At 41.1% G+C, this 23,375-nt stretch overlaps 1 protein-coding gene and 1 long non-coding RNA gene across 2 annotated transcripts; both read left to right on the top strand.

Annotated features, from left to right (window-relative positions):
• Positions 1-4,595: 4,595 nt before the first annotated feature.
• Positions 4,596-7,963, top strand: LOC146697965 (histone-lysine N-methyltransferase set-1-like). The gene is made up of 5 exons (XM_085472909.1): positions 4,596-5,119; positions 5,813-5,933; positions 6,017-6,179; positions 6,299-6,491; positions 7,835-7,963. The coding sequence occupies exons 1-5, from the start codon at positions 5,081-5,083 to the stop codon at positions 7,961-7,963; spliced, it is 645 nt and encodes a 214-aa protein (XP_085329035.1). The 5' UTR covers positions 4,596-5,080.
• A 9,636-nt stretch (positions 7,964-17,599) lies between these two features.
• Positions 17,600-19,823, top strand: LOC146697964 (uncharacterized). Its single transcript, XR_014922956.1, has 4 exons — positions 17,600-18,174; positions 18,473-18,631; positions 18,710-18,766; positions 19,196-19,823. It is a non-coding gene; the product is annotated as an uncharacterized LOC146697964 (long non-coding RNA).
• The last annotated feature ends 3,552 nt before the right edge of the window (positions 19,824-23,375 follow it).

Here is a 23,375-nt window from a genome sequence, read left to right as displayed (position 1 = left end):
ATGGATTTCCACAGAGACCTGAAAATTTCCATGATTGTTCACCAAAGCCTGCTGTCTCTTACGGTGAAAGAATGATATTGATACTCCAAATAGATTTAGAGTTAGAAAGCGTTGTTTGAGGGCAAGTCAAGGCAGTTTTTGCTTCGCTCTACTCAGTTATGGTGCATTAGAAGTCAATTATCTTTAATAATTCATATTTTAATGATAAATTGTCAACACTTTAAGATTCCCCCATCTCTTCTGAACAAAACGGTGTAAGAATGACCGTTCTAGCCCCTACGGTTAGGAAATTATGGTCATTTGTTTGAGGGGAGTCGTCATTATGAGAAATAGACTGCAAAAATCCTGTGTCTCTCTGTGCTGCGTGCACCTGTTTTGGCGGGAAAAAGTGCACAGGCTCTCTGATTGGTGGATTCAAATTCAGCAGCTCCAAGGCTGCTTGACAGAGCTAGAAACTTACTTCTCTGTGTGTGTGTGTGTGTGTGTGTGTGTGTGTGTGTGTGTGTGTGTGAGAGAGAGAGCACTGGCGTGCACAGATAGAGACGAGGTGGTGCTGAAGCACTTGCCCTTTTGCCCTCAGTCCAAAAAAGTGCCCTTTTGAAAGACGTGATTTTTTTTTTTAAAGCTGCGCGATTTAAAAAGGTGTGAAAATAATGGCTTGATTTGTGCCCCTTCTTCAAAGACACCCGAACCCTGTCGCTTTTTCACTGTCACCGTGTTACGTGAACACGCTTGCAGTTCATTTGTTGTGAGGCGTGTAGCAGCGGCATGACACAGGACTACTTGGAGTAGGCATAGTAGGCTAACTATAGCGACTGGGAGCCACGGCGGACAACACGGCAGCTCTTTCCCTTCCCAACCAGTCGGGTAACCCATGAATCGAGTGAAATTATTCTGTTTGCCCTCTAAGACCAACCTGCAATTGTTTTGTTGTGAAGTAGCCTGTCAGAAACTGCACATGACAAACTTTGCCAGCTTACCCCTCCATCTATCCATATGGATAAACAAAAAAACGACACATTTAAAATGTAACCTAAACCATTTAGGCAACCCCACTCTCCATCAATTCCGACCTTTTTGCATACACTATTGAAAATATCACGTTATGCTATAGGCTAAGGCTACATGCCGTTAGGCAGAGGGCTCTTTTGAGCCCATTTTTCGTTACAAATTTTAGGATGATCTCACGGAAATCTGTGAATAAATACAAAGTTTTCAAACTGAAGTCAGTGACGGGAAGACATCACACTTTTTAGAGATGGAACTGCAGAAAAACCTAAAACCTTGACATGATTATGAATAATAGAATTATGGACGTTTCTCCGTTTTTGTGGATTAGCCTTTCCATAACTAACGTCAACTACTGTCCTACTTTGGTAAGATTGAAATTAATGTCTTTGACTGTCTTTAGTAGGTGTCTCCTGTGAGAAAGTTAGAACACTGTCCAACTGTCTAAAGATGCAGTCTTTAGCCTAACTGGTTGTTACTGACTCAGCGATGCTCGCAGACATTTACGCACTGTGTTGTGACCTGATTGTGACAGAACAGTGACGTTGTTATTGGTAGTTTGAAGGGTACGGTGTTGGGGGTGGTGCATGTTAAAAGTTTTGAGAAGCACTGGTTAGACATGTTAATTGTGTGGATGCTTTAAGCATCCACACTATTGAGTTCCTCTTGGGACTTCCGTACACTTTTTGGCACTTAACTACTTCCACAATTTTCAGCCGATTTTCACCGTTCAAATTTTAAAATATTCTGCTATTTCTGCTAATTCCTGCTATGTCTTTTGGTATTTTTCACTATTATACTTTTTAAAATATTAAGCTTAATTTGTCCCATTGAAATGAATGGGAAACTTCTGCAATTCTGCTAAAATTTGCTTGTTTCTGAAACTTAATTACTTCCTCATATTTTCACGTAGAACAACCATTCAAACTTTAAAATGTTCTCAAATTATTGGGCTATTCAGGTATGATTCAGCTTTTTCAAATCTTTTACCGTTTTACTTTTATGCCTCTTAAAGTTTTCAGTTGCAAAATTGTGATTTTTCACAAAATACATGCGTTGTTATGGTTGCTATGCACTTGGCTTCCAGTGTGCCACTGAAGGTTTTGCAGTCTTCTCTTCATGTCCGAACAACTTCTTGCTACTTGCTCAATTTTCACTCAACTTCCACAAATTATACATCAAAACGTAGGTATTTTTGCTGGGTTTCCGAAAATGTCACTATCATTGTTGTGGGATTTATAGAATTTTGGCAAATCTCCTCAGACCAACACAAAGTCGCAAAACTCTCCATAGAAAGTCAATGGAGAGCTTGTTCAAAATCACCGCTTGATTTCTGTAATGAGATAATTCATATTTTAATGATAAATTGTAAACACTGGAAGATTCCCCCATCTCTTCTGAACAAAACGGTGTAAGAATGACCGCTCTAGCCCCTACGGTTTGGAAATTATGGTCATTTGTTTGAGGGGAGTCGTCATTATGAGAAATAGACTGCAATAATCCTGTGCTGCGTGTGTAAAAAGATGCACATGTTTTGGCGGGAAAAAGTACACAGGCTCTCTGATTGGTGGATTCAAATTTAGCAGCTCCCAGGCTGACCTAGAAACTTACTTCTCTCTCCCTGTGCATTTTTTTTGCTGATTTTTTCATTTAACAAGTATATTTGAGGGACCCTCAGCATGTTCATCATTTTTTCAGCTGTCCATTTTGCTTTTCCAATTTTTCTGTTTAACTTATTACTATTGTGCTAAATCATACTATTTCTGCTATTTTATAAGATTTGTGCCTAATATAGTATTTCTGCTAAATTACAGTATTTCTGCTTTTTATACTATTTGTGCTAAAACATAGTATTTCTACTAAATGTAGTATTTATGCTTAATCATACTATTTCTGCTTTTTATGGGATTTGTGCCTAATATAGTATTTCTGCTTTTTATAGGATTTTTGCTCAAACATAGTATTTCTACTAAATGTAGTGTTTATGCTTAATCATCCTATTTCTGCTTTTTATAGGATTTGTGCTTAATATAGTATTTCTGCTAAATTATAGTATTTCTGCTTTTTATAGTATTTGTGCTAAAACATAGTATTTCTACTAAATGTAGTATTTATGCTTAATCATAGTATTTCTATCCGGTTGTTCAGTGATGACGCGACGAATCCTACTTCCGGGTCTAAAGTAGTCTGCGTTTAATATGGCTTTTGTGTTGTTAACATGTTTAATGTTATGTATTTTCTTCTATTTGATCTCAAAAAGCTCCTAAAACAGTCAGTGATCCCTGTTGACCTCCCTCGGCTTTTATTACCGCTAATCATTTATTTAAGCTCAGTTTTTAAAACCTTACGATGTAACTACAGCCCAGCCCATGCAGCAGTATATGAATGACTAACCTCGTATTGTGGATGGATTATCTCAGTTGTTCTCCTGGCTGAAGTTTGGTCCTTTTACAGCATCCTGCCATGCGATTACATTTGTTCCTGACCACCGAGAACACTCACATTAACTTTTATCGAGTGGAAAAAAAGTTAGCTTGTTTATATTATGCTAACATAGCTGTGTCGCTAGCGGTCACGTAGCACATCATTATATACCAGCTAGCCCAACTTCAGTAACCCTACAAACGTCACTGCTGTTTAGTTTTCTGTCTTCATTTATGCTGGAAGTGATAGCAGAGCTGTACGTTTTAATTTGTTTCCAAAACCCCACAGTCAGGACATGCTATATTGTATTTAGATAGAAGCTAGCGAGCTAACTCCCTGCTAACTTCTAACTCCGTTAAATGTCATAAATTCCGTTTTCATGGATGCCTGGATGTTAAACTCAATTGTTACACCTGGTAGAGCAGAACGCTGATCATTTTATTAAAGATGAAAGACTTTAGACAGTTTTTCAACTCTCAGTAATCCCATAGTGATCGTTTGATATATGGACCTACAGCGGAGTTTAGACCCAGACACGGCTAGTGACGTCAGACTGAACAACCGGATATATTTCTGCCAGGTCCCCAGGCAGCCAATCCTCTGTGAGGACTTAGACATTCAAATTTTCAAATCAGGGCCTGCACGGTTTCCCAGCTAATCATATATGTGTCCTGAGGCATTCAAATTTGCATATTGGGGCCTTCATGGCTTCTAAGCCAGCCAATCATATCTGAGGGCTGAGGAATTCAAATCCACAAATCAGGGCCTGCACGGCTTCCCAGCCAGCCAATCATATATGTGGCCTCAGGCATTCAAATTTGCATATTGGGGAATTCGTGGCTTCTAAGTCAACAAGTCATCCATGTCGTATATCTCTAAAAATTCACATTTTAATGATAAATTGTTAACACTGGAAGATTCCCCCATCTCTTCTGAACAAAACTGTGTAAGAATGACCGTTCTAGCCCCTACGGTTAGGAAATTATGGTCATTTGTTTGTGGGGAGTCCTCACTATGAGAAATAGGCTGCAATAATCCTGTGCCTCTCTATGCTGCGTGTGTAAAAAGATGCACCTGTTTTGGCGGGAAAACGTAAACAGCCACTCTGATTGGTGGATTTAAATTCGGCAGCTCTCTCCCTCTGTGTCTGTCTGTGTGTGTGTGTGTGTGTGTGTGTGTGTGTGTGAGTGCGTCTATGTGGTATGGATTGACATTTGACCTGCGCTGTACCTGGGCTCCGGGGACATTTCGACTTTTTGCTGTGTATTCATGTGTCCCCCTAAAACATGACTTGTAAATGCATTTTTAAGTGTCTAAATAATAATTTTTTCTACTTCTTATGAGGTCATTATTTATCTTTTGACCTGTATTTGCTTAAACTGTAGTGTAAATTCATTTATTAAACTATAATTAAAAGATTTTCTGATTTTCTTAAAAGTCCACCTATACCCCTCACCTGATTTTTGTGTATTCCAGTGTATTGCACAGCGACGTTTCGAGTTAGAGTGGATGTGTGTAGGTACTGCAATTTAATACACATTTTCAATACACACGGCCGGAAGTCATTGTGATTGGTAGGCTATATATATAGGCGGTACCTACAGGAAACGGCGCCACAACTTTCGCGCGCGTGCCCTTTAACAAGTGTATGTCGACGGCAATACGAAGACGGATTAAAAACACAAAGGTAAGCCTTTTTTAATGTAAAATGCACCATGACTTTAATACTATATGAAATTATAGGTGCACAGGCCTATATTAAACTGGTTTAATTTATGCTTTATGGACTGTTAGTGAGTCTTTGAAGAAGTAAAACGGCCCCAGCGTTTGTCATTTAGTAAATAAAATAGGGCTGACGACTAACCGCGTCAACGCGATAAAGCGGGCTAACCCGTGTTAGGATTTACTCGGTGTTAAAGCATTATTGTGGCTTAAACGTGTTAATGCCGACATCGCGACTAACGCGATTAACAATTAAACCAGCGCAGTCTGAGTCAAAATCCCTGATGTCGCTGTTAGCTAATTTCGGGCAGTTTGTCCAATGTCTGTCATTCTGCTGACAGCCCTAAAATAAAAGCAAGGGTATAAGTGTATTTAGTCGTGTATTTATTTATATGCCTGAAGAAAAAACTTCTTACAGTTTTGATGCCTAAGCTTTCTCAGTACTTGTATCACTCTCTGCAGTCGCCATTACAGAAATGTCACATGTCGCCATTTTGAGTACTAGGCCTTTAACATTTTAAAAGAAGGCATAAATTAGCACTATGAATAAGTCAGCTGTGTTTATGCTGTAAACTACACTACTGCTAGTTCTGCTACTACTGATGATGATGACAATGATGACGATAATCGTAATACTTTATATGCTTTGGTAATACAGCCAATCGTACAGGAGAACATGCGAAGGAGACGCATTCCTCCACGGGAGGATGCAGTCTGTCATGTTTCTGCTGGAAGGGACAAACTGGGACTTGATATCCACTACATAAATGCCTTCAAAGGTAAGTTGGTCTTTAGTTTGGATTAGATTTGGAGTTTGTCACTTTGTCTTTTGTCACTCACTTGGTATGCCTCTGCAATTCAGGTCGGGGCATTTTCACGACTGTTCCATTCCAAAAAGGAGACTTTCTTTTGGAATACAGAGGTAAACTCATAACAAAAGAAGAATGTGAGCGGAGACACAGAGTTTATCATGACAGCCTGAAGGTGTTCATGTTTGAATTCAAGTTTGATGGAAAACTCTGGTGGTGCGTATTATATCAGTGTAGTTTGATTAAGATTAAATGACACATTGCTTTTGATTTATGAAAAAAAAAAGCTTCTTAACTAACTAGTTAAGCTAATACTTTTTTGCCTAACCCCACAGTGTGGATGCATCTCAAGAAGATGGGTCATTAGGCAGACTTGTCAACGACAACCACATCAGTCCAAGTGCTAAGATGAAAATATTAAATATCAATGGAAAGCCCCATCTATGCTTATTTGCAAGCAGAGACATAAGTCCAGGCGAAGAAATAGACTATAATTATGGTGACTCGGATTGGCTCTGGAGATGCAAGGTATTTCTACAATTGTACTTTTTGGAACTGATAAATTGCATACCCTAAGCCATTTTTACATTTGTACCTACTCAAATTGGCTTAACGTGACTTAGGGCATCTAGTTTTTCACTGAAATTGAGTATCACCTACTGTGCCTGGGGTAACTATAGCAATGCAGCCGAGCATCCAGTGATATAAATGCCACAGCAAGCATGGACGTCAAGGTGACAAAATGCCTGCTGCTCAGTCTATACTTTAGTGTTCAATTCAGGGATCACGCTGTTAATTTTGGTCGCTATTTCAAACATTTCAGAGTTTCAAAAATGATGGCTTGGATTTTCACGAAGGAGGCGCACTCATAACTTATCGAGTGACACCATTGACCAGCCACCTGGTGGCATTCAGTCTATGTCAAATTTTCTGATCACTTTGGATCACTTGGAACCTTGGTGCAGTAGTTACTGAAAAACTACATGGTACTATAACCTACTGGAAAAACAGGGGTAGGTACTAATGGAAAACAGGCAATTGTGATGGCTGCCACATCAAAGCCCTCTAAAAGCACTAAAAAAATATCAGCAGGTATGCAGAAATAAAAAATGGCTTTCGGTTTCTAAATTTTAACAGTGATTGATGTTTAATGTGATTCTACACAGCAAAATCTCCAGTGTTAAATTAACACTGGAGAGTGTCTATAAGGGTCCACACCTCTGAGTGTTAAATACAACACTGTTGAGTGTTAAATACAACACTGTTGAGTGTTAAATTAACACTTTTGACAGTGTTATATGTTTAAAAGTAACCTAGTCAGTTTTGAAGATTAACAATGGCTAACACTGAGCAGTGCTGATTTTCTAACACTGGAAAATAACTCAAAATGTTAGAAATATTCCAGTGTTAGAAAATCAGCACTGCTCAGTGTTAGTCTTTGTTAATCTTCAAAACTGACTAGGTTACTTTTAAACATATAACACTGTCAAAAGTGTTAATTCAACACTCAACAGTGTTGTGTGGACCCATATAGACACTCTCTAGTGTTAATTTAACACTGGAGATTTTGCTGTGTAGCCTCTTTAGTTAGATTCATTTTAAATTTTGTCCCTTGAAGATAAATGGGCCCTAGTGACAGTTCGTTGCTGCTACAGGTGATTGTTTTACTCCTTTAGCAATGGCTTAAAAAATAAAGAAATCACACTGACTATTTGTCTCTTAATCATAGGGCCTTAAATTCTCTATACATGACAGTGAATATTTTAAAGACAATAGCTTGAAACTTATCTTTCTCATACAGTTTATTTAATGTTTCAAAAGCCTCTTCAAAAATGCACTGTATATTCATTTTCTATCTGTTACACACGAAGACGGAGACCAGCCAGATTCAGAAGACTGTGAGCTGCCTAAAGCCGCAACCAAACAGCTTTCCAAACAATGATCTGGACCTGAAACATCCAGAGCCTGAAAGGGTAAATATAATCCAGTGTACCACTTAATGAACTAATAATTTAATCTATCATCATTCTTTATGGATGCTGTGTGTGTGTGTGTTTGGCAGTCACCTGGGTGTGATGTGATTTACATGGACCGTGGCTTGTAGGTCCTTTTCATTGTTTCAAAGTGCAAGTCTGGATAACATCTGAGTGTGTGTGTGTGTGTGTGTTAACCACCCAAATGTGACTTAGGAGGACCACACTGTTATTGGGGGACTCCGTCAAAGTTTGCTTCATGGTGACATCACTCTGGTTTTAGGAGGGGTCTTCTCGTATGTCTTGACAGTTTGACCTACAGCATGCAGAGCTGACTGCATGTGCTTTGTTTCTATGTTGAAATTTTTTGAAACTCAGGCTTGAACATTAAGATAGATAGTACTATACAACTTCTTAACTTGTTTTAGGCACTTTTTACTGCTGTAATGCATGGGCTCTCTCTGGCTGTGTACTCTGGCTTCTTCCCACAGTCCAAAGATGTAGCTTATGGGGTTAGGTTAACTGGTGATTCAAAACTGCCCTTTGGTGTGAATGCAAATGCTTGTCCTTCCATGTTAGACTGGCGATCTGTCCAGGTTGTACTGCCCTATGGTAGCTGGTATAGGCCCCAAAACTGCTACCCCACAATCCTGATAAGGATAAGTGGAAGAGGATGGATGATTGCAAAGGAATCAGTTGTTAATTATTGTAGCCAGTATTTTTTTCAGAAGAAAACATTTCTTGAGTGGAAAGCCCCCCCCCCCCCCCCCCCCACACACACACACACACATGCAAATTAAAGACAGAAGCACAGGACTGCCCAGTACAGTTGCAAGAAGAGCACTTGGTCTAATCTTTGTGCCATCTTTTCTTTGTTGCAGGATCTTGATGAAGAAATGCCTCAGCAAGGCTCAGAAGCCATGCATTCTTCTTCAGTGCAAGATTTTGAAGAGGTAACATTGACCTAGGACAGATTTTAATGAATGTTTCTCATGCACGATGTGTACCTTACGCTATTTGCCGATAGTGAAATGGTCTATTCATCCTCTTGAGTGATGCATTTTTAGTAACTGTCAGATTACTGTTCTTTTGTCTTCATTCTCTATCTGTTACACACGAAGACTGAGACCAGCCAGATTCAGAAGACTGTGAGCTGCCTAAAGCCGCAACCAAACAGCTTTCCAAACAATGATCTGGACCTGAAACATCCAGAGCCTGAAAGGGTAAATATAATCCAGTGTACCACTTAATGAACTAATAATTTAATCTATCATCATTCTTTATGGATGCTGTGTGTGTGTTTGTGTTTGGCAGTCACCTGGGTGTGATGTGATTTACATGGACTGTGGCTTGTAGGTCCTTTTCATTGTTTCAAAGTGCAAGTCTGGATAACATCTGAGTGTGTGTGTGTGTGTGTGTGTGTGTTAACCACCCAAATGTGACTTAGGAGGACCACACTGTTATTGGGAGACTCCGTCAAAGTTTGCTTCATGGTGACATCACTCTGGTTTTAGGAGGGGTCTTCTCGTATTTCTTGACAGTTTGACCTACAGCATGCAGAACTGACTACATGTGCTTTGTTTCTATGTGGTTTGAAACTCAGGCTTGAACATTAAGATAGATAGTACTATACAACTTAACTTGTTTTAGGCACTTTTTACTGCTGTAATGCATGGGCTCTCTCGCTGTGTACTCTGGCTTCTTCCCACAGTCCAAAGATGTAGCTTATGGGGTTAGGTTAACTGGTGATTCAAAACTGCCCTTTGGTGTGAATGCAAATGCTTGTCCTTCCATGTTAGACTGGCGATCTGTCCAGGTTGTACTGCCCTATGGTAGCTGGTATAGGCCCCAAAACTGCTACCCCACAATCCTGATAAGGATAAGTGGAAGAGGATGGATGATTGCAAAGGAATCAGTTGTTAACTATTGTAGCCAGTATTTTTTTCAGAAGAAAACATTTCTTGAGTGGAAAGCCCCCCCCCCCCCACACACACACACACACATGCAAATTAAAGACAGAAGCACAGGACTGCCCAGTACAGTTGCAAGAAGAGCACTTGGTCTAATCTTTGTGCCATCTTTTCTTTGTTGCAGGATCTTGATGAAGAAATGCCTCAGCAAGGCTCAGAAGCCATGCATTCTTCTTCAGTGCAAGATTTTGAAGAGGTAACATTGACCTAGGACAGATTTTAATGAATGTTTCTCATGCACGATGTGTACCTTACGCTATTTGCCGATAGTGAAATGGTCTATTCATCCTCTTGAGTGATGCATTTTTAGTAACTGTCAGATTACTGTTCTTTTGTCTTCATTCTCTATCTGTTACACACGAAGACTGAGACCAGCCAGATTCAGAAGACTGTGAGCTGCCTAAAGCCGCAACCAAACAGCTTTCCAAACAATGATCTGGACCTGAAACATCCAGAGCCTGAAAGGGTAAATATAATCCAGTGTACCACTTAATGAACTAATAATTTAATCTATCATCATTCTTTATGGATGCTGTGTGTGTGTTTGTGTTTGGCAGTCACCTGGGTGTGATGTGATTTACATGGACTGTGGCTTGTAGGTCCTTTTCATTGTTTCAAAGTGCAAGTCTGGATAACATCTGAGTGTGTGTGTGTGTGTGTGTTAACCACCCAAATGTGACTTAGGAGGACCACACTGTTATTGGGAGACTCCGTCAAAGTTTGCTTCATGGTGACATCACTCTGGTTTTAGGAGGGGTCTTCTCGTATTTCTTGACAGTTTGACCTACAGCATGCAGAACTGACTACATGTGCTTTGTTTCTATGTGGTTTGAAACTCAGGCTTGAACATTAAGATAGATAGTACTATACAACTTAACTTGTTTTAGGCACTTTTTACTGCTGGTAGTGCATGGGCTCTCTCGCTGTGTACTCTGGCTTCTTCCCACAGTCCAAAGATGTAGCTTATGGGGTTAGGTTAACTGGTGATTCAAAACTGCCCTTTGGTGTGAATGCAAATGCTTGTCCTTCCATGTTAGACTGGTGATCTGTCCAGGTTGTACTGCCCTATGGTAGCTGGTATAGGCCCCAAAACTGCTACCCCACAATCCTGATAAGGATAAGTGGAAGAGGATGGATGATTGCAAAGGAATCAGTTGTTAACTATTGTAGCCAGTATTTTTTTCAGAAGAAAACATTTCTTGAGTGGAAAGCCCCCCCCCCCACACACACATGCAAATTAAAGACAGAAGCACAGGCCTGCCCAGTACAGTTGCAAGAAGAGCACTTGGTCTAATCTTTGTGCCATCTTTTCTTTGTTGCAGGATCTTGATGAAGAAATGCCTCAGCAAGGCTCAGAAGCCATGCATTCTTCTTCAGTGCAAGATTTTGAAGAGGTAACATTGACCTAGGACAGATTTTAATGAATGTTTCTCATGCACGATGTGTACCTTACGCTATTTGCCGATAGTGAAATGGTCTATTCATCCTCTTGAGTGATGCATTTTTAGTAACTGTCAGATTACTGTTCTTTTGTCTTCATTCTCTATCTGTTACACACGAAGACTGAGACCAGCCAGATTCAGAAGACTGTGAGCTGCCTAAAGCCGCAACCAAACAGCTTTCCAAACAATGATCTGGACCTGAAACATCCAGAGCCTGAAAGGGTAAATATAATCCAGTGTACCACTTAATGAACTAATAATTTAATCTATCATCATTCTTTATGGATGCTGTGTGTGTGTGTGTTTGGCAGTCACCTGGGTGTGATGTGATTTACATGGACCGTGGCTTGTAGGTCCTTTTCATTGTTTCAAAGTGCAAGTCTGGATAACATCTGAGTGTGTGTGTGTGTGTGTGTGTGTTAACCACCCAAATGTGACTTAGGAGGACCACACTGTTATTGGGGGACTCCGTCAAAGTTTGCTTCATGGTGACATCACTCTAGTTTTAGGAGGGGTCTTCTCGTATGTCTTGACAGTTTGACCTACAGCATGCAGAGCTGACTGCATGTGCTTTGTTTCTATGTTGAAATTTTTTGAAACTCAGGCTTGAACATTAAGATAGATAGTACTATACAACTTCTTAACTTGTTTTAGGCACTTTTTACTGCTGTAATGCATGGGCTCTCTCTGGCTGTGTACTCTGGCTTCTTCCCACAGTCCAAAGATGTAGCTTATGGGGTTAGGTTAACTGGTGATTCAAAACTGCCCTTTGGTGTGAATGCAAATGCTTGTCCTTCCATGTTAGACTGGCGATCTGTCCAGGTTGTACTGCCCTATGGTAGCTGGTATAGGCCCCAAAACTGCTACCCCACAATCCTGATAAGGATAAGTGGAAGAGGATGGATGATTGCAAAGGAATCAGTTGTTAATTATTGTAGCCAGTATTTTTTTCAGAAGAAAACATTTCTTGAGTGGAAAGCCCCCCCCCCCACACACACACACACACACACACACACATGCAAATTAAAGACAGAAGCACAGGACTGCCCAGTACAGTTGCAAGAAGAGCACTTGGTCTAATCTTTGTGCCATCTTTTCTTTGTTGCAGGATCTTGATGAAGAAATGCCTCAGCAAGGCTCAGAAGCCATGCATTCTTCTTCAGTGCAAGATTTTGAAGAGGTAACATTGACCTAGGACAGATTTTAATGAATGTTTCTCATGCACGATGTGTACCTTACGCTATTTGCCGATAGTGAAATGGTCTATTCATCCTCTTGAGTGATGCATTTTTAGTAACTGTCAGATTACTGTTCTTTTGTCTTCATTCTCTATCTGTTACACACGAAGACTGAGACCAGCCAGATTCAGAAGACTGTGAGCTGCCTAAAGCCGCAACCAAACAGCTTTCCAAACAATGATCTGGACCTGAAACATCCAGAGCCTGAAAGGGTAAATATAATCCAGTGTACCACTTAATGAACTAATAATTTAATCTATCATCATTCTTTATGGATGCTGTGTGTGTGTTTGTGTTTGGCAGTCACCTGGGTGTGATGTGATTTACATGGACTGTGGCTTGTAGGTCCTTTTCATTGTTTCAAAGTGCAAGTCTGGATAACATCTGAGTGTGTGTGTGTGTGTGTGTGTGTGTGTGTTAACCACCCAAATGTGACTTAGGAGGACCACACTGTTATTGGGGGACTCCGTCAAAGTTTGCTTCATGGTGACATCACTCTGGTTTTAGGAGGGGTCTTCTCGTATGTCTTGACAGTTTGACCTACAGCATGCAGAACTGACTGCATGTGCTTTGTTTCTATGTTGAAATTTTTTGAAACTCAGGCTTGAACATTAAGATAGATAGTACTATACAACTTCTTAACTTCTTTTAGGCACTTTTTACTGCTTTAGTGCATGGGCTCTCTCTGGCTGTGTACTCTGGCTTCTTCCCACAGTCCAAAGATGTAGCTTATGGGGTTAGGTTAACTGGTGATTCAAAACTGCCCTTTGGTGTGAATGCAAATGCTTGTCCTTCCATGTTAGACTGGTGATCTGTCCAGGTTGTACTGCCCTATGGTAGCTGGTATAGGCCCCAAAACTGCTACCCCACAATCCTGATAAGGATAAGTGGAAGAGGGTGGATGATTGCAAAGGAATCAGTTGTTAACTATTGTAGCCAGTATTTTTTTCAGAAGAAAACATTTCTTGAGTGAAAAGCCCCCCCCCCCCCCACACACACACACACATGCAAATTAAAGACAGAAGCACAGGCCTGCCCAGTACAGTTGCAAGAAGAGCACTTGGTCTAATCTTTGTGCCATCTTTTCTTTGTTGCAGGATCTTGATGAAGAAATGCCTCAGCAAGGCTCAGAAGCCATGCATTCTTCTTCAGTGCAAGATTTTGAAGAGGTAACATTGACCTAGGACAGATTTTAATGAATGTTTCTCATGCACGATGTGTACCTTACGCTATTTGCCGATAGTGAAATGGTCTATTCATCCTCTTGAGTGATGCATTTTTAGTAACTGTCAGATTACTGTTCTTTTGTCTTCATTCTCTATCTGTTACACACGAAGACTGAGACCAGCCAGATTCAGAAGACTGTGAGCTGCCTAAAGCTGCAACCAAACAGCTTTCCAAACAATGATCTGGACCTGAAACATCCAGAGCCTGAAAGGGTAAATATAATCCAGTGTACCACTTAATGAACTAATAATTTAATCTATCATCATTCTTTATGGATGCTGTGTGTGTGTGTGTGTGTTTGGCAGTCACCTGGGTGTGATGTGATTTACATGGACGAAGTTTATTAGTTGATATCTGCAACTGAATTGAAAACACACCTTTCCAACTGTCCAAAACAAATAAATGTTGCAATATTTTGCTAACAGTGTCACAATCATCGTCTGGTGTGCACAACAATATCATCTTTGGACAAGTGCATTCAGTGTGTGGGACCGGTTTCCTCCCTCAAGTGGCTTGGCTTTAAGTGCAAAGGTGAGACATTTAGTGAATAGGTACAGTGTATAGTAAAAAGCATTAATAGAGTTCAACAAGTTAAGACGTGCTGAAATGAACACTGCTCCCTTTTTAATTAATGGGTGGTCACGTCTAATTAAAGAAATGCAGTATTACCTCATTGGTGCAGGACCTTGTAAAAATGGTATACTTGGGATTGTCCTCAATTCCCCATTCCATAACATAAACTGCTCAAAATAATAAAGGGAACACTTAAACAATGCGATGTTACTCCAAGTCAGTCACACTTCTGTGAAATCAAACTGTTCACTTAGGAAGTAACACTGACAACCAGTTTCACATGCTGTTTTGCAAATAGAGTAGACAACAAGTGGAAATTATAGTCAATTCACCATAATAAAGGACTGGTTCTGCAGGTGGTGACCACAGACCACTTCTCAGCACCTATGCTTTCTGGCTGATGTTATGGTCACTTTTGAATGCTGGCGGTGATTTCATTTTAGTGGTAGCATGAGACAGTCTACAACCCACACAAGGGGCTCAGGTAGTGCAGCTCATCTAGCGTAGCACATCAATGTGAGCTGTGGCAAGAAGGTTTGCTGTGTCTGTTAGTGTAGTGTCCAGAGCATGGAGGTGCTACCTGGATGTGGAGTAGGCCATAGGAGGGCAACAACCCAGCAGCAGGACCGCTACCTCCACCTTTGTGCAAGGAGGAACAAGAGGAGCCCTGCAAAATGACCTCAAACAGGCCACAAATGTGCATCTGTCTGCTCAAATGGTCAGAAACTGACTTCATGAGGGTGGCTTGAGGGTCCAGCATCCACAGGTGGGGATTGAGCTTGCAGTCCAACACCATGCAGGATGTTTGGCATTTGCCAGAAAACACAAAGTTTGGCAACTTCAGCACGGGCACCCTATGCTCCTCACAGCTGAAAGGAGGTTCAAACTGAGCACGTGACAGTCTGGAGATGCCGTGGGGAATGTTCTGCTGCCTGCAACATCCTCCAGCATGATCATATTGGCAGTGGGTCAGTAATGGTGAGGGGTGGCATTTCTGTGCCTGCCAGAGAGCCTGACTGTCATTGGGTAACAAGATGAGGTCCTCGGACCCTTTGTGAGACCACATGCTGGTGCATTTGGCCCTGGGGTCCACCTAATGCGAGACGACACTGGGCCTCATGTGGCTGGAGTATGTCAGCAGTTCCTCCATGACAAAGGCATTGATGCTATGGACTGGCCCGCCTGTTCCCCAGACCTGAATCCAATTGAGCACATCTGGGACATCATGTCTCACTCCATCCACCACAAACTGTCCAGGGGTTGGCAGATGCTTTAGTCCAGGTCTTGGAGGAGATCCTTCAGGAGACCATCCGCCACCTCATCCCGAGCATGCCCAGGCATTGTAGGGAAGTCGTACAGGCATCTGGAGGCCACACACATTCAACTACACACTTTCATGCCACTCAACTACCTAAAGAACAAAGTATTTAATAAGAATAATTCCTTCATTCACATCTGGGATGTCCTTTTTTGGGGGGGGGAGGGGGATTAGCAGTGTATGTGTAGTCATTAAAATATCCTTAATGTGAACAGTTTTTTTTTTTTTTTTTTTTTTCAGCATTTGACATTACTGCAATGCTTTGACAAAAAACTACTTCGCTTAAATAGAACTGCAAAGCTAAATTAAGTCTATCAAAATGTGTTTCAGTTTGTTTAGGGGTCTGGCACAAATCTTGCCTTGCAAAATTGGCAAATCAGAATTGCCACCAGTCAACACAGGTGTGTATCCCATTCATATTTGGCTTGACTTTTTTTCAGTTTATTTTTTACCTGTCTAAAGTATTGATCAATTATTAAAAAAACTTTTGTTCTTACATTCCAGAAAGAAGAAATTTCTGAATATTCAGGGGAGGATGGATTGCCACATTCAGTTCTGGATCAAATATCAAGCGATGATGATGGCAACCACAGCATATCAGAAGAAGAATATGTGCCAGATTCAGAGTCATATGATGAAGATTCAGATGAAGACATCTCATTATTGCCAAGCACATCAAAAGGTCTGCTATGCCAAGATGACATCTCCAAAGCGCATGAACAATCAGATTCAACGAATTTAATCCACAACTTGACAAAGGACAAGCCACAAGATAAAAGTGAGCTTTGTGAAACTGAATCAGAAAAAATGACTTTAAGTAAAAGAAATTACTGCTATTTTTGTGGCAAACCACAAGCTAAAATTTCCCGCCACCTGAAAACGCACAAAACGGCTCCTGATGTTGTGCATGCATTTTCCCTGCCTAGAGACTCAAACGAGCGTAAAAGTCTGTTAGAGAAATTGAGAAATAAGGGAAATTTTAAGCATAATGCTGCAGTTTTGCATGGTGGAGTGGGACCACTGAAAGTGAAGAGAAGACCCAAGATTAAAGCAGTAGAGGGAAAGTTTGCTCATTGCTTTTATTGTCAAGGGATGTATGTTCGCAAGGATCTTTGGAGACATGTCCGCAGATGTCCTAACAAACCAAAAGATGACACGGATAAAGAACCTGGAAGAACCAAAGTACTCGGCCTGGCTTTAACTCTGGAGTCTCAGTGTTATCCGCAGGTGTCAAGTGGAGTCTGGAAGGTTCTTGCTGTTATGAAACAAGATGAGATTGCCTCAGCTGTGCGAAATGACTTTACTGTTATTCAGTTTGCCCAGTCCCTCTACAATAAACATGGACAAGACCCTACAAAGTATGATTATATACGACAGAAGCTTCGTGAAGCGGGACGTTTGTTGTTGTGTCTGCGCACAGAATTCTCAGTGCATAACATGGAAGAAGCTATTAAGCCTGCTAATTTCCAGAGAGTTGTGCAAGCAGTAAAGAAAGTTTCAGGTTTTGATGAAGAGACACTGTCATACAAAACTCCAAGCCTTGCGCTGAAACTGGGACATACACTGCATAAAATGTCTGACATTATCCATTGTCGTGCCCTCATGACAGAGGATGAAGCCCTAATCAAGTCCACTGATGCGTTCAAGAAGTTGTATGTCTCCAAATGGTCTGAGATGGTGTCTCACCGTGCCTTGAACACATTGAGTGAGGCAAAGTTTAACAAGCCATCAACATTGCCCTTTACAGAAGATGTTCGGATTCTCCATCACTACCTTCAAAAATCTGCAGAAAGTGCCTTTTGCAGCTTGGAGAACGAAGCCACAGCTCAGAATTATGCCCAACTTGCACAAGTTACACTCTCACAAATCATTGTGTTCAACCGAAGACATTCTGGAGAGGTTTCAAAGATGCGCCTCAAAAGTTTTCTTGAAAGAGACAAAACAGCACTCCACACAGATGTTGCCATGGGGCTCTCAGAAATGGAACAGAGACTCTGTAACTATTTCTGTAGAATAGAAATAATGGGAAAAAGGGACAGAAATGTTCCAGTTCTGCTAACACCAAGCATGCTGGATGCTCTGTCACTACTGGTTAGTAGGAGGCCTGACTGTGGTATTTGTGCCACTAATATCTACCTCTTTGCAAGACCCCGATCAATGAGTCATTACAGAGGAATGGACTCCTTGCGTGTTCATGCACACCAGTGTGGAGCAAAGCAGCCTGAGTATCTAAGATCGACACAGCTCAGAAAACATGTTGCCACACTCTCACAAGTCCTTAATTTGAAAAACAACGAACTTGATCAGGTTGCAGATTTCCTGGGTCATGATATCCGCGTTCACCGCGAATTCTACAGATTACCAGTTCCCACAACACAGCTGGCCAAGATTTCCAAACTGCTTTTAACACTGGAAAAAGGACAACTTTCCCAGATCCAGGGGAAATCACTGGATGAGATCAAAATAGAAGGTTTGTATTGAAAGGAGCAAATATTAGGGCAGTAGTTGAATATTATGCTTTATCAACAGAATTAAAACCTAAAAGCACAGACCATTCTGTTAAATGTCCATGATTTAAGGTTCTTGAAGTCTATTGTTTCATCACTTTGCAACATTTGGCAAACTGCAGAGTGGTGGCCTTAAATAGTAAAACTATGTACTATAATTTCCAGTATTTGTTCTGTATTTTGTCATATCTCGTTGTTAATGTGAGGTTTTTGGGGGGTTTGTGTTTGGTTTTTTGGGGGGGTTTTCCCACAATTTCTCAGATGAAATTGCATTAAGTGATGCTGAAACAAAGGACAGTGAGAGTGAATCAGATGATGATGACACAGCACTCACAATGTTGGCGTGTGGCACCAGTGAGCCTGTACATGCAGTAGCTGATTCCACAAACACAGCGCAGCTCCAAGACACTGTAGATTGTGGTAAGTTACCACTAGCTTGGTTTCTGTGGATAAAATGTTTGTTACAAATATTAAAACTTAATCAAATTGTGTAATCAGCAGATGAAGGACCACTCACAATGCCTGCAGCAAGTGAGACTGCTGCTCCCTCTGAAGGTAAGGGGTGCAGTTGGTTCTCTAAGCTTATTATTGTTTCATCACTTTGCAACATATGGCAAACTGCAGAGTGGTGGCAAAAAGTCACTTGGATGAGTGACAAAATGTTTCTCCCACTGAAAACGCTACGTCCAGATTAACAGAATCAACGTTTTGGGATTTACTTACCTGGATGATTGAGCATGCATCAAGAGACTTTTATTCAACTTTTTATTCAGTCTTTTATTCACAGCGGAACACTAAATGTCTCATTTTAGAAATTTGATAAATTTTCAAAGAGAATTTTAGCTCGTTTTGATATTGATGGTAGCAACACATTTCAGAAGTTAGTACAGGGTAGCATCCATTCTTTTAACCACCAAATGTTTTTTGTTTTTTTTGTTTGGTTTTTTGTTTGTTTTAACTACTACTACTTTATATATCTTCCAGAGAAAAATGCTGCTCAATCCCACAATTCCCGAAGAGCTCCCAAAAACATGTGGTCCAAGGCTGAGGTTGCTGCAGTGATGAGGCATTTTAAAGACCACATAAACGAAGGGAAACTAGCCACCAAAAATGAATGCAGTCATTGCAAATTGGTAGAAGATCCGGTGTTGGCAGGAAGAACAGTTCAAAACATAAGAGATTTTGTAAGAAAGAGAGGATTAACTGCAAAAAGGCAGAAAAAAATGAACTAAAATAACTGTTTAGAGAGCTGTGGTTTTACATCTTGGTCAGATTGCCAATTGTTGTTAACACTGATGTTCTGTTTAAAGAAAAAAAAGTTCTTGTTAAATACAGAAGTAGTTTGTATTTCATAATTTTTACATTTAATTTATTTAGGGTTTTTTTTGACGGGTTATATTTAAAATAAAAAATTATAAATGCATATTTTCTCCCCTTAATATTTACCTTTAAACTATTAAAATTCATTTTAAATGTTTTTAATTTTTCTGTTTTCTATATTTTTATATTTCTGTGGGAAGCGTGGGCATTTTTGTCCATAGATTTCTTTTTTTATTTATGGTTAAAATTAATGTTCAGATCCAAGAACACTAATAAAATGATGTTCCAGTAATCCTGTGTCCTGTCAGATGTGTATTCATGGTAATGATGAGCTATTTACATATTACATCATTGTCCCTTTAAAGACCCAATATTGTTTTTTTTGGACCTCATAAAACACATTGTTGTCAAGTGGACAATGTCTCCAGAAAACACAATAGAGTCTGGTTGGTGTGTATCAGTGTATCTAGACTTCTATAGGGAGTGTATGAGGTCTGAAGTGACCCAAATTTTTTTCAGATTTTTTCGAACACTTTAACCTCGCTCCCTTGGCTCTAAGTCCTTTCAAAAGGGTAGTCCACTTAAACCACCACCGGGCGGATTGACGTAGTATAGTCCCGCCATACCACATAGACCCGTATGTGTGTGTGTGTGTGTGTGTGTGTGTGTGTGTGTGTGTGTGTGTGTGTGTGTGTGTGTTTAGTGGGAGAGAGAGGACCCTGCCCTTATTTGGCAGCATGTCATTGTAGGATTTAAATTGAATATAGTTAGACTGGTTGACTGGATTAGAGCCTGTGTTTGTGTGTCCCTCTGTGCATTTCTGTTTCAATATGCCTCCATATTTGTAATTTTGTAAGTTATTACTATTCTGCTAAATCATAGTATTTCTGGTACTTTTCGGTACTTGTGCTAAATACAGTATTTCTGCTAAATCATACTATTTCTGCTTTTCATAAGATTTGTGACTAATATAGTATTTCTGCTAAATTATAGTATTTATTCTTTTTATAGGATTTGTGCCTAACATAGTATTTCTGCTAAATTATAGTATTTCTGCTTTTTATACTATTTGTGCCTAATATAGTATTTCTGCTTTTTATAGGATTTGTGCCTAATATAGTATTTCTGCTTTTTATAGGATTTGTGCTTAATATAGTATTTCTGCTTAATTTGTAGTATTTGTGCTAAAACATAGTATTTCTACTAAATGTAGTATTTATGCTTAATCATAGTATTTCCATATATTTCTGCCAGGTCCCCAGGCAGCCAATCCTCTGTGAGGACTGAGACATTAGAATTTTCAAATCAGGGCCTGCACGGCTTCCCAGCCAATCATACATGTGTCCTGAGGCATTCAAATTTGCATATTGGGGCCTTCATGGCTTCTAAGCCAGCCAATCATATCAGGGCTGAGGAATTCAAATCCACAAATCAGGGCCTGCACGGCTTCCCAGCCAGCCAATCATATATGTGGCCTCAGCCATTCAAATTTGCATATTGGGGAATTCGTGGCTTCTAAGTCAATAAGTCATCCATGTCATATATCTCTAAAAATTCATATGTTAATGATAAATTCTAAACACTGGAAGATTCCCCCATCTCTTCTGAACAAAACGGTGTAAGAATGACCGCTCTAGCCCCTACGGTTAGGAAATTATGGTCATTTGTTTGAGGGGAGTCGTCACTATGAGAAATAGACTGCAATAATCCTGTGCCTCTCTGTGCTGCGTGTGTAAAAAGATGCACCTTTTTTGGCGGGAAAACGTAAACAGCCACTCGGATTGGTGGATTTAAATTCGGCAGCTCTCTCCCTCTGTGTCTGTCTGTGTGTGTTTGTGTGTGCGTGTGTGTGTGCGTGTGTGTGTTTGTGTGTGTGTGTGTGTGTGTGTGTGTGTGACAGAGAGAGAGAGAGAGAGAGAGAGAGAGAGAGAGAGAGAGAGAAAGCCTTTTAATGGGATGATCTCATTGTAAGATTCAAATTCAATATATTTAGACTGGTTGACTGAATTGGATCTTGTGTGTGTGTCTCTCTGTGCATGTGTGTTTCCTCATGTGTACATATTTATAATTGTGTGGCTGTCATAAATTTTTTTGCAGATTTTTGTCATTTAACTAGTATATTTGAGGGACCCTCAGCATGTTCATCATTTTTTCAGCTGTCCATTTTGCTTTTCCAATTTTTCTGTTTAACTTATTACTATTGTGCTAAATCATACTATTTCTGCTATTTTATAAGATTTGTGCTTAATATACTATTTCTGCTTTTATAGGATTTGTGCTTAATATACTATTTCTGCTTTTTATAAGATTTGTGCTTAATATAGTATTTCTGCTAAATGTAGTATTTATGCTTAATCATACTATTTCTGCTTTTCATAGGATTTGTGCTTAATATAGTATTTCTGCTAAATGTAGTATTTCTGTCATGGTCCTGGGCCATGTGGGCCCAGTATTCTTAGTTTTCATGTATTTTTGTATTTTGTTCTTTATTTAGGCCATGCTTCCTGGGTTGATCTGTTACGTTGTTCCTTATGTGTTTTCCCTTCGTGACTCTTACCCCCTGTGTGCCCCTCTGTGTATTTATGAGCCCTCGTCTCTCTTTGTGTTTTATTCTATGTTTTCCCCAGCCCGTTATGTCTGCGTTCTCCCCGTGCTCTCTCTCCTCCTGTCTGAACCTCTGTGCCTGTACCCGTCAGCGTTATGTTCACCCCGCCCTGTCTCGTTATGGTTATCTGTGTCACCTGTGTTCCCCGTGTGTTCCCACTTTCCTCGTTAACCCTCTGTGTATTTCTGTCTGCGTCTTCCTCTGTTCGGCGTCGCGTTCTCCCTCATGTTGTGTGTGTTCCTCCCTGTGTTTCTTGGCGAGCTTTGTATTTAGTTTTCCCAGTTTAGTTTTGTATTTCCTACGTTCTGCCGTGCCAGCATTAAAGCTGTGTTCTTTAAGTTTATCCCCGTGTCTGTGAGTCTGCATCTTGGGTCCTTCTCCTGCCTGCCACACAACGAACCATGACAGAAGAACGCGACCACGATATGGACCCAGCGACTCCTGGCAGAGACGTAATACAAGCGGTGGAGTCGTTATGCTACCAGTGGAGCCGAAGCTCTAGTGAGGAGGAGAGGGAGGAGTTACTTTCCTCGTTGGGGACAAGCGTCACGGTTTTTCCCTGGTTATGGGAGGCGCTACCCCCTCTGATCTCGGACTTCCTCCGCACCATCCTCCCAGCCTGCCCGCGGCAGCATCAGCGGCCCGGTGTGCGGACTGTGTCACCACAGCCCCGTGGCCACGCAGCCTCCCCTCCGCCTGCTGTGAGCATACAAGTCGGCACGCTGAGGTTCGCCACGGCACCACACTCCTCTACGCTGGCGCCGTCCCTCTACTCGCCGGCTTCCACTTCGCTGTCGCAGCTCAGTCGTTCACCCTCACCGCCTCGACCGACCTACCCGTCCTCCGCTTCCTATCTGGCACGGATGTGGTCAGAAGACGAGGAGCCGGTCGCCACAGAAATCGAAGTTTCATCCACGACCTCCTCAAAGAGGAAGCGGCGTTCGCGTCGCCGTCGCCCCGCTCTACGGCATGTTTCGCCCTCCAACGAGCCACACGAGGATGCGGGGGATGTCATGGATTTCGACCTGGAGGAGCGGCAGCGTGCAGCATGCGATCAACTGGATGAAGAGCTCCGGTGGAAGCCGTGGCTAGCTCCTGACTATGAGGAGATCTTCCGGGGAACCCGCCTGGCTCTCGGGGGTCCTCTGAGCTTCCAGGAACTCTCATCTACCGCTCCATCAGCACCCAGTTCACCAGCCTCTGCGACGCCGCCCGGCGCGCATGAAGCGCCGTTGTCTG

The sequence above is a fragment of the Copadichromis virginalis genome, linkage group LG11 (genome assembly GCF_057382275.1).
Source record: "Copadichromis virginalis isolate Kocher_CV1m ecotype Utaka linkage group LG11, C_Virginalis_male_GT1.1, whole genome shotgun sequence".
NCBI lineage: Eukaryota > Metazoa > Chordata > Actinopteri > Cichliformes > Cichlidae > Copadichromis > Copadichromis virginalis.
The sequence above is the reverse complement of the archived record's forward strand: the minus strand, read 5'-3'. Positions and strand labels throughout refer to the sequence as shown.

Coding starts and splice junctions, on each gene's coding strand:
- LOC146697965 (XM_085472909.1), top strand. CDS start 5,081: ATGTCGACGGCAATACGAAGACGGATTAAAAACACAAAG. Junction 5,934..6,016: donor CTACATAAATGCCTTCAAAG/GTAAGTTGGTCT, acceptor TCTGCAATTCAG/GTCGGGGCATTTTCACGACT. Junction 6,180..6,298: donor TTTGATGGAAAACTCTGGTG/GTGCGTATTATA, acceptor CTAACCCCACAG/TGTGGATGCATCTCAAGAAG.